At 31.8% G+C, this 10,914-nt stretch overlaps 1 protein-coding gene across 2 annotated transcripts; it reads right to left on the bottom strand.

Annotated features, from left to right (window-relative positions):
- Positions 1-523: 523 nt before the first annotated feature.
- LOC131951085 (amidophosphoribosyltransferase) lies at positions 524-9,942 on the bottom strand. Of its 2 annotated transcripts, XM_059313367.1 has the most exons (13): positions 9,811-9,942; positions 9,058-9,230; positions 8,635-8,765; positions 8,121-8,254; positions 7,558-7,670; positions 7,042-7,181; positions 6,458-6,475; positions 4,805-4,909; positions 4,383-4,511; positions 4,111-4,238; positions 3,728-3,949; positions 3,481-3,601; positions 524-3,393 (listed from the first exon to the last, which is right to left on the bottom strand). In XM_059313367.1, the coding sequence occupies exons 2-13, from the start codon at positions 9,219-9,221 to the stop codon at positions 3,257-3,259; spliced, it is 1,542 nt and encodes a 513-aa protein (XP_059169350.1). In that variant the 5' UTR covers positions 9,222-9,230; positions 9,811-9,942; the 3' UTR covers positions 524-3,256. The 2 variants fall into 2 exon arrangements, with proteins under 2 accessions (XP_059169350.1, XP_059169351.1); XM_059313368.1 differs by lacking the exon at positions 6,458-6,475.
- Between the last annotated feature and the right edge of the window lie 972 nt (positions 9,943-10,914).

Raw genomic sequence — 10,914 nt, 5'->3', positions numbered from 1 at the left:
CCCCCCACAAAACAAAAAAAACATGTTTGTCAAATCATAAAAATGGCATTTCCTAATATTGAATTATGGCTGGCCAATTTAAAATAAGATTATTCCATTTTGCGGCAGGCAAGTTAATACTTTTGTTACTGTGATACCCTCAGCTCCACTACCTAGCATAATTTTTAGCAAACATTCCCTTTAAGCACACTTTACTTTATTTAAAATATTTTTTCTTATATTTTGTCTTTTATTAAAATTCAATTTTAAGTAACATACAGTTCTATGCAATAGCTATTATTTCCTCTGGTATGTTGTTTCAGTCGATTGTTTTGTTTGTTTTATGTATGTTTATCAAAACATGCTATTTTCTTCCAAATTTTACTAATAATTATTGTTTACAATTTTTAATTAAATAGAAAAATAATTTTAATAAAATATATTTATTTTTAAATACCTGCTTTCAAGCTTTGTTTAGTGTGTTCCCATTGGCTCGAATAAGGATTAAAGTGAGCTTTTTCAATGAGTAACTTTTAAGAAGATAAAATTTGGTGATAGATACTTTTATTCACATTTTATTGTACATTGCTGAAAATCAAGGCCAAAACAGTTGCAATAAAGATTTTATTCTGGAGAATTGGACAGTTTTCTGTTAGAATTCAATTTATAGGGCATCAACAATGGATATAAAAGTAAGAAGCATGTTTTGTATAAAAAGCTGATAATCAGCTAGTCATATATTTGGAAGACACAAGTGCTGATGGATGGCTAGCGGTTGTACCAGTTGTTCATATTTGTACCAGCTAACAACTTAAACAAGGTCCCTAGATCTTGTCAATTATTTTATTCATGTTTAGAGCAGTGGTCAGCTAAGTCGGCCTCTAACACTCATGTTAATGACCCCCCACTTTGAAAGTGATTTTAACATTTGATGTACAAAGTATTTCTTCATGAGTTTCATAATCATTGAAGAAAATAAGCACTGTAAATAATGCAAAGAGAAAAAAAATATGCATGATTCCTTACATCTGCTTTCATTTTCACATACCATAAAAGACAGAAAATTAAAAACATGCATAAAAATTACACACATTCCATCATACACAAAAATACTTTAACAATTCATCAATAATCAGCAATTAAATTCTACATCCAGTAATATGACAAGTAAGTATTATGAAGAAAAAAACATTGTACAGTTCTATAACTCCACCCCAAACAAGTCTATGTGCAGATAATGCTATCTGTAGACACAGATAAATGCTGCACTGTACAACTGCATTAACAATGTATAAATGTACCATAATAATAATATTTATATTACACATCAGGGTTGGACCAGTGTTTAACAAACCCAATCATTCACTGCTGGTCTGTTATAAATTCAAAAACGCAGTGTGTACAACTGCTTTTGTAATGTCTCCTGTAGTTAGAACAGGATAAATGAAAAGCTTTAGTCAAAAGAAGTCATGGGTAACCCATGAAGATCCTATGTACAATTATTTATACAGTATAAACTTATGATGAATACACAATCCAGTCTGTCAATTTTGTCACAAGAAGTTGTGTTACCCGTAATTTAACACCACAGACAGTAAACCATCTTATAATGTAGGTCTTTTATAAAAAAAAATCTACCTTATGAGACCTGATGGTCCATAAGTTTAATGCAAAGTTCAGAGTTTATTATGACCAATACACATGAAGGGAATGTGTTATAAAAAATGCCCTTTATTTGTTATTTTCCCTGACTGGTGCTAGGTATCCATCAGAGCTGAGTGGAACTCCGCTTTACCCAATGTTGTGAACATAGCGCAGAAAGCTTTTGTATGGCTTTAGTGCCGAAGCGAGCCATCTCATTTATACCTTATAAACTAGTCATACATCAAAAATTTAATACAATTTTAGCAAGTTGTTGCAACCATCTCTCAAGTGTGATCTGTAAATACAGTTTGATGCATCTTAATACCCCTCTCTCTAACCATTAACACTCTAAAAAAGTGGCAGTAAATCAAAGAGACAAACATTACAATAAAAAATTGACTGGTTAAACTAAAATACCTGCCAGAGGACAAGTGCTTGTTCCAAATATTGTGCCAAATTAATTAATTAATGCAACGTGTCATGATAGATGTAAATGGTTGAGTTAAAAATGTATACAATAATTATTAATAACAATAACAATAAGTGAGCTTTCTTTGTGCATTGAGATAATTAAATTTTTAAAATACATCTGTAAGCCTGGTTTGTGTATAAAGATTTACTTTGACTGGAATAAAATGATAAAGTGGAATATTTTGAGTATCCTTTTCATAATATAGAGAAAAATAAGTATAAAAAAATAAACTCCATGAAGCTTTTCTGTACAGTATTAATGAACACAGATCTTAGGAAAAGAAGGTATATCTTGTTATGTAGTGATTATTAATAGGTAAAATATCAATGAACTAAAAATAAGCCTAAATGCTGCATGATTCTATTTCTTAATACTGATATGTAAGTTTAAAATTTCTAGTTACCAACTCAGTAATGTAATAAATCAAATGTGATATAATGTAATAAAATATATAAAATTAAAATATAGCTAATTGGCAGTAATTTGTAAACATTATTTCCTAATAACAAAATGAGTTTTTAAAAATATGTTGATGAAATTTTAACTATAATAAGATTGCTTATTTTAAAAATGAGATTCACATACCATTACATTAAGTGTTTTTTAAAAAGTACCACAACCATTTTAATATTTTATAATGCAAAATTAGTTTCTATGTAGCACTGTCACATGCACATAATGTATTGCTTCCTGTTATGTAGTGAATGAGATCTTTGGTAAGCGACAGTAATTTTATAGCCTGTACAAAAAAATATTTTATGACCTATACAAAAAAAAATATCATTTTCAGCGTATTCTAAACATTCAACATTTTTGTAATTGTCATGATCTAGTTAAACATGAAGCCTCTGCTTTTAGCCTTTAACTTTAAGAAAAGTTTACAGGTAACAACTTATTAAAACATTAACTTGAATGTTTTTCCAAAACAAGTCAATGGTGCAACAATTTAGCACAAGTATTATAAAGAACCTTTAATGTCAAACTAACTGTATTTTTTTCACAGCTGATCTTAAAGAAAAATAAATCCCATCTGAAGTGTTCTGGAATCTTCCCCCATAAAAATTAAATGTTTGTACACACTGTACACCTTCAAGCAACTTTGAGTGGATGTATCAGTCCAAGAGTGTTCCTAGAATTTATACAGATTGTTTCATTTCTTTTTCACCAGTCCAACTTTTTAACGGGGTACTCTCCACTAAGACAGGCTGTGCAGTGGCCAGACTCCTGGTCCTCACTGATGCCCTCTGTGACCGCCTTCTTGAGCCCCTCCAGTGAGAGATACTTCACTGAGTCCGCTCCTGTTGAAACATTTATTAACATGAATAGTTAGCGGGATAATTTGATCTAGGAAGTATGAAATATATATTTAAAAAAAAAAAACTTACCAAATTCTTTGGCAATCTGGTCCATGGGCACCATGTTGGCTATGAGTTCTTCTCTTGTTGGAATGTTGATGCCCATATAACATGGGTACTTCACTGGAGGGGAAGCAACTCTAATGTGGACCTGTTGGTGTTTAATTTAACAATAAATAAACTTACAAAACAAGAGGTTATTTGGACCAATTTACAAAAAAAAAGAAGTTAAACAAGGAATTAAATCCAACAGGAACATACGCAAAAATATAACTACCTCTTTAGCTCCACATCTTTTCAGCAGAGCAACAATGGCTGCCATTGTATTCCCACGTACTATACTGTCATCTATCAAAACTATTCTCTTCCCCAAGAAATTGTCCACCAAGGGACCAAACTTCTTCGCCACTCCAAGCTTCCTTAACCTTGTGCATGGCTGGATGAATGTACGGCCAACGTATCTGTTTTTACACAGGACTTCCATGTAAGGAATATTTAACTGAATGAGAAGAAATTTTAAAAAATTATAATCTTTCTGAAAGCATATTAGAACTTTGTTAAACTGCATACAAAATATGAATTTTATGAAACCGAGCAAAAATTTATTTGGTAATTTTAACATCTTTAATAGCAGAGAATTTAACAAGACTTGTGGCGTACCGCATTAGCATACTCCATGGCGGCTGGGGTGGCAGATTCTGGCACAGTGCTGACCAAGTCCACATTCACTGGCCACTCCTCCGCCAGCTGTTTACCACACCTTCTCCTCACACTGGCAACCATCTGACCTGAAACATTTACAATAAAATTTAGGATAGAAAAAAACATTATTATTTTTTAAACAATTAAAGCACACAAGAAAAACAAGATGTTATTTAATTGAGTTAAAAAATACCATTAAAAAAAGGAAGAAGTAGAGTACTGAGTTGTACCTTCGAAGACCGTGTCTGGTCTAGCAAAATAAACATATTCAAATATGCAAAAAGCTGGAGGTTGAGCTTCGGGTCGAGGCACAATACATCTAGAAAATATTCCATCTTTGGTGATCTCCAGAATTTCACCTAAACAAAACATGAGTTCAAAGGATAGTTGAAATAAAAATGTCCATGCATTTATGCTTTTAAAATCACTGTTAAGTCTTGAAATGACAGATAACTGTGAGCTAGTATTCAAGAGTAACATTTGTACCTATAACATACTTCTAAATTCAAGTCATTTAGCCTAGACAAAACATTTCTGAATCCAAGGTATATAATTAAAAACTTGTATAAATTTACGGTATATACCTAAAACATACTCCTAAATTCCTGGTATATACTGAAAAACATACTTCAAGGATATCTTAAAAACCCACCTGGCAAAACATCTCTAACATACTTGGCCCCCATGGGATGAAAAGTGCAAGACTCGGATGCAACTATCCAGGCTTCACAATCATCAGACAGCTCTGGTCTTTTGCCTAGAATTTAAAAAGCACAGGAATAATCTTACAAGAAATATACAATGCACTGCTTATTCAATAAATAGTACAGTTAAAGACAAAGATGACTTAAAACTATAAAAGTTGTAATTATATGTGTCATTTCATTAAAAAAATTTATTTTAAATGTCCAACTGTAATATTATTCTTTTTATAGTCTACACATTTAAACTACTTTGAATCAACCTCTGGTAGTAGTAATTTGTAGAACTAACAAATGATTGTCTTTTTAAAGTCATACAAATTACTTATCATAGCTAATGATAACACATGCTGATAACAATACTAGTTTTAATCCAAAATATTTGAATACTGATTAATTATTTTAATCTCATTTTGCACAATGAGAATTAAAATGTTTCAGTATACAAGATCCTAAACATTACAAGATCACACTTAAGCAATATAAAAACTTATCAAGAGAAAAAAAAACATTTTAAGTTCTGCAAATAAATATTTTCTATTAAGGTTTAAAAAAAAACATGCACACATATTAGGTCTATGTGGGTTCTTGTTAGCTAGTGCTGATTAACTGATCACATTTGCTAATAAGACATGTATAAATGCAGGTTGTTTAAAAAATCTATAGCTATAATCTTATCATAAGGAAATACTCAGAATAACACAGCTCTATAAAACTATACAAAATAATACAAAACAGTTGTTTTCTTGAATAAAATGTGATGTTAAAATATTAACCTACAATTATTAATGATATAGACTGAAAAGATATAATATGTTTTGAAAAGGAGGTTCTCACTTTCATAAAATGAATGTTGGGTTAGAGAAATATTAAAACTGTCCTTTGTAGCTTAGCTCACTCATGCACCAATGTACACAATTTTATCCACAACAATGGTTTACTATGTATTTGGTAGCATACAGAAAAAAAAGATAGTTCACAATATGGTTTGCAATAAGAAAACAGCACACAACTCAAACTGAGGAAACTATCACACAAAACCATTTGTCTTATGAATAGCTATTGAAATATAAAAAGAGTCCCTTAAGGATAATTGACAACATCTGCATCAGCCATTCTCAGTCTTGGTTACGAAAGTGTCCATTTATAAAGAGCTGACCGGAGAAAATAACATCTTTCAATTTCCCACAAGTACATGTATACCTCTAGCCAATACAGCTGACAAAAAATGGCTGATCAACATGTTAATTCACAGAAGTTAGATAGGCAGCGAAAATGTAAAACATTTCAGAATAGCCTCACAATATACCTACAAACTTTATACAAAATGACAATTATTAAGGATATTAAAAAAATCCATCACTATTTCTATAGGAAGTAACGAATAAATTGTAATCTACTGACCGGCTGACTAATGTACACGTTTCTTGTGAGTGTTAGTAAAGTATTAAAGATTTGCAAAAATTATTCTTGTTGTGTTTTTAAAAAAAAAAAAATGTGTAACTGAAAAGTAAAAACTTAAGAATTTACTTTCAACACTCAAATTTTTTCACTCCAGAATAAAACAAAACAAGACTGGATTTTTTTTTTTTACATCTACCTACCTGTCTGTTCTTTGATTACTGTAAAATTTCAGAGGACAATTCAACAAAATGAAAATTTGTATTTAAAAAAAGAAAGTCAGTTTAAAAATGGAACCAAACAAATAAAAGCAACACACAATGAAACACATGTTAGAAACTTAAGTATTAAAATGTACACTTCAGCTTACTCATTTGTCAGCTGTCTATTAATGTGATTAATAACAATATTAACAAATAAACAAGAAAAAGAAATTTTCATTTTTTAAAGTTTGCATAACCCAATATAAATGTTTGATGAACCAAAGAGAAATGCTAAAAAATTATTTAGTTTAAGGAAAATGTTAATCACATTACGGATACTTATAAACAACAGCTTCGGGATAATCAAAAGAAAGTATTTTTACTGTTAAGTTGGACTATGTGTTCAAAATAATTTAAATGAAAGAAATATTAAGAAAAAGAGTTTGGGGATTTGTTTTTAAAAATTAGAATAAAGGGATGAAGTTTTTTTAACCTTGAACCAAGAAAAGTGTTGACAAAGTTGTGTGTGACCACAGAACCAGTTGAACAATTTAACAAAACACAACTGAGATAACAAAACTCACCAGTAAATGCATCAGTGGGGAGCAGTTTACCAATGCAGAGAGGTCGATTGCCGTAGGAGTCTCGGACAGCCCAAATTCTGTCCTTCAGCATGATCAGAAGGGAATAGGATGTGACTGTTTCCTGCATCATTTTCTTTATTCTGTAATACAACAACAATCATGCTAGACTAAGGAACAAGCATACAACTCTGAACAGAAAGTAATAAAGGCAAAAAATCAAATTTGACTGATGTCTTAATTAGGGTTTTACTGTAAAAAAAAAAAAGATATTTAAGAAAAACAAAGAAGTGTTTGTTGAATAGTGAATTGATTACTAAAGAAGTATTTGTTTAATAATGAATTACATTTTTTAAAATCTTCAGTTTCTTGGGTGAAAAAGCTAGACTAATGAGTTGTTTTTATTTGTAGAAAAAAATGCTTAACCAAAACAGTATTTGTTTAATTTCATTTAAAAAAAAATGTTTATTAGTTCCTTGGGTGAAAAAGCTAGACTAATGAGTTGTTTTTTTAACAGACCTTCCAACCCAGTTAGCTCCATTAGGTTCACCACAGTCAGGGGTGTGTGTCAGGAGTTGTGTGATTAATTCACTGTCAGAACTGGTGGACAGGCCAACACCATGTTTTAATAACTGAAAGGGAAAAAAAATTCAAATTATTTTTAACGATTAGGCCTACTAATTAACTGTGAGAAAATGTGTTGGGCAGATACTATTAATACCTGATGTGTAAGAAGAACCAACTAAAGGGAAGTAAAAATAACCCTTTCAGGCCAGACAAGGCAGATGTGATAAGTTCTATGTCACCTTACTTTCTTTAACTGAATTTAGTACCTAATAGCGACGGATGGACATCTAATGGACTATAATTCTTGAACTGGGGTAGGGGGGGGGGGGGGGGGGTGGAGAATGCAACCAAAATGATAAGTTTTACAAGCATTATTTCTCTGATAATTTATTGTCAATTTTAAGGGGAAAATTCTTAAAATCCAGAGTTTTCAAACAATTTATTATTTAAAGATATTTTTTTTTTATAATTCTCAAAAACGAGTTACCCAACTTAAGTTTTAAACACTGTTATACCTTTTTTTTCAAAGGCATGGCATTAACAAGTTCACCATTATGAGCCACTGCCATCAGCCCATGTATGCTTTCAACAACAAAAGGCTGGATATTTGATGTGTCAGAAAGCCCCTGAGTAGAGTAGCGAACATGACCTGCAATGATCAAACTATGTATAACAGGAGATTTTCTTGATAGTTTGTTACTGCAAACAAATACACAGATGAGAGATTTTTTAAGCTGTTTATAAGACACTATTTTTTTTAATGATGTTATCTTATTATAAAACGATAAATATTATAGCAAAAGTATGAGGTTAAAAAAAGATATTTACTACACTAAATAGTAATCCTCAGATAAATATTAAGATTCATTAAAGATTAAAGTTAGTGAAAAATGAAGTTCCATTGCTTCAGAGCATAAAGTAACAATTATTTCTAGTTCTCTACACAAAACTCATCTATGAATGATAGCAGCTACTGTATAGCACCTAAGTTTTATAAAATGATGATAGGTAATGCCATTAAGTACAAACCAATGCCCAGATCGCCTTTCAAACTTGCAATATCTTCATCTGAAAAAGCACTGTTAACTAGTCCCATAGCTTTTCTAACACAGAATCTGTCACTTTGGCCTGCTGTTACAATACCAACACTCTCTTGTCCTCTATAAATATAATATTAGATAAAATTATTAAAGCAATTTTTACTTATTTTAATAAAACAATAATTTAATAAATCTGCCTAGATTTACTTAATAACAAAATTTTTGGTACATTTTCACTGAGCTGTGATATTGACAGAAAATAATATTATAAGTAGAAATGTAAAATAAGGAAAATATCAAACAGTCTAACCCTACTCAAAATAGTAATAAAAAACTAATTTGTATAGGCCTACTAAGTTCACTCATGTCCTAATGTACAATAAGCACCATGATATTTTCAAAATATTCAAACCTGTGTTGAAGACCAACCAGTCCTAAATGTATGAGGTGAGAAAGGTTGAAGTCTGTCCCACTCCTAGCAGCAACCATCCCAAACAGACCACACTCTTCCCTCATCCCAGACTCTCCTCCAAAGGTTATCACATTTTCTGAAACTGTGGGTACAACTGATGCCATCTTGTAAGACTTAAAGTAACAGAAAGAGAAAAGAACATTACATTTGTTTCAATTAGCACCTTGGTAATCTGTAAGAAATTATAAGGCAAATAAGGGTTGTTTTAATTTTGTTACTGAAAATATAAGTAAATAGCCTACTAAATACAAGAAGTAAACAAGGCAGAACTAGGTCATGTCCTCCCTATTCGGGAGGTTTTTACTAGTTGTTTTTTTTTATACCAGTGTCTGATAATAGTCATAATAGAAATTAGAATCCTCTTAGTCTTAAAAATGGGTTTTAGTTTTAGATCTAGGTAGGCCTAGCTAGATCTAGTAGATCTAGTTAAATAAAATACAGACAACTCTGACATAGTTTGCTATACTATAATTAAAAAAATTATAATGGCAACTCAGTCATAGTCCTACGACCTACCATCTTGACTTGAGCAGTGAGTTAGTAGTACTAGTAGTATAGTTAGTATAGTACAGTAGAGTAGACCTAACCCGTAGGCCTTAACACAGGCGCATGCCAATAATTCCAATATTTCTAACCATTTAATTTAAAATAAATATATAGATCTAGATCTAGACTAAAATCTATTATTCTTACGTTATTTTATACTTTACACTTCAACACAGTTGAGTCGGTGTTGACTGTTGAGATAGACGATCTAGACTAGAATATATTCCTGGTCTAGATATAGAACTAACCCGGTTGGCAACAAGTACAAGACTGGTAAAGCTAGACTGTACATGTGATTCTAGTTAGTCTAATGAAAGAAATAACTTTTAGTCTAAAGACTTTCGTAACTTCAGTCTAGTTTTATTTTAGAATTACTTCCCTTGGTCTTTATATGAATTTTGTTTCTGTTTTATTAGAATGTTCATTTTTTTTAAAGGCATATGGGCTTCTGTGAAAAAGACAGATCTACGGTCTATATGCATAGCCTAGTTTCTGCAGTGATACAGTTTGAGACGCTCTATCAACTTCTTTCTTAAGGCATCTCTCCCGAAGAGGACCCTGCCACACACCCACACTCCACACCTGGAGCTCTTTAACTCCCCCCCCCCCCCCACACACACACGGACGAAATATAAGACATTGTTACACTATAATCAAGTTTAAAATAGCATACACAAAATACAAATATAGCCTAAATTTCAAGGGGCACCCCCCCCCCCCGAGAAAAATACCCGAAAGAAACACTCATATTTGCTCTACGCCCCCTCACACTCCCGAACGAAATGAAGGTAGAAGAAAGTGTGACGAAATATATTAGGATTTCATCAATGCCAATATTCTAATAGACGTGTGACCCTTGCCTGCAATTTGATCATATTTATCGTGGCCAGTGTTTCTTCCAGACTATTTTCTCCAGGGGGGAGGGGGGGGGGGACACGGGCTGAACTACATTTAGGGGCCTACAACCGACCATAATAAAAAAATTTATGGTTATAAATGTTTTAATTTTTCTTGCATTTTTTACTTGATGGTTGTTTTGTAAAACAGATTACCGTAGCTGCGGTTGGATTATCTTTATTCTATAGACACCACCCCACGCTCTTGTATATTCTTTTTCCCTTTGTTTTTAAACCACTGTGAAAGCCGAGTCTTCTTTCTCCAACAATCAAACTTATCAAAGATAAGCAAATGTTCAAACCACTTCCATGAGTTATTTCCCTTTTTTAAAATAGTTAAATAGGGGTGCTCATA

The sequence above is a fragment of the Physella acuta genome, unplaced genomic scaffold (genome assembly GCF_028476545.2).
Source record: "Physella acuta isolate Inbredline_101_S28 unplaced genomic scaffold, ASM2847654v3 ptg000797l, whole genome shotgun sequence".
Lineage (NCBI taxonomy): Eukaryota > Metazoa > Mollusca > Gastropoda > Physidae > Physella > Physella acuta.
The sequence above is the reverse complement of the archived record's forward strand: the minus strand, read 5'-3'. Positions and strand labels throughout refer to the sequence as shown.

What these genes read in the sequence shown, in the direction of transcription:
- LOC131951085 (XM_059313367.1), bottom strand. Translation starts at nt 9,221, where the DNA reads ATGGCATCAGTTGTACCCACAGTTTCAGAAAATGTGATAACCTTTGGA. An exon ending in TGTTAGAGATGTTTTGCCAG is followed by an intron (nt 4,512 to 4,804) that starts GTGGGTTTTTAA and finishes TGTTTTGTTTAG; the next exon opens with GTGAAATTCTGGAGATCACC. An exon ending in CCATGGAGTATGCTAATGCG is followed by an intron (nt 3,950 to 4,110) that starts GTACGCCACAAG and finishes CTTCTCATTCAG; the next exon opens with TTAAATATTCCTTACATGGA.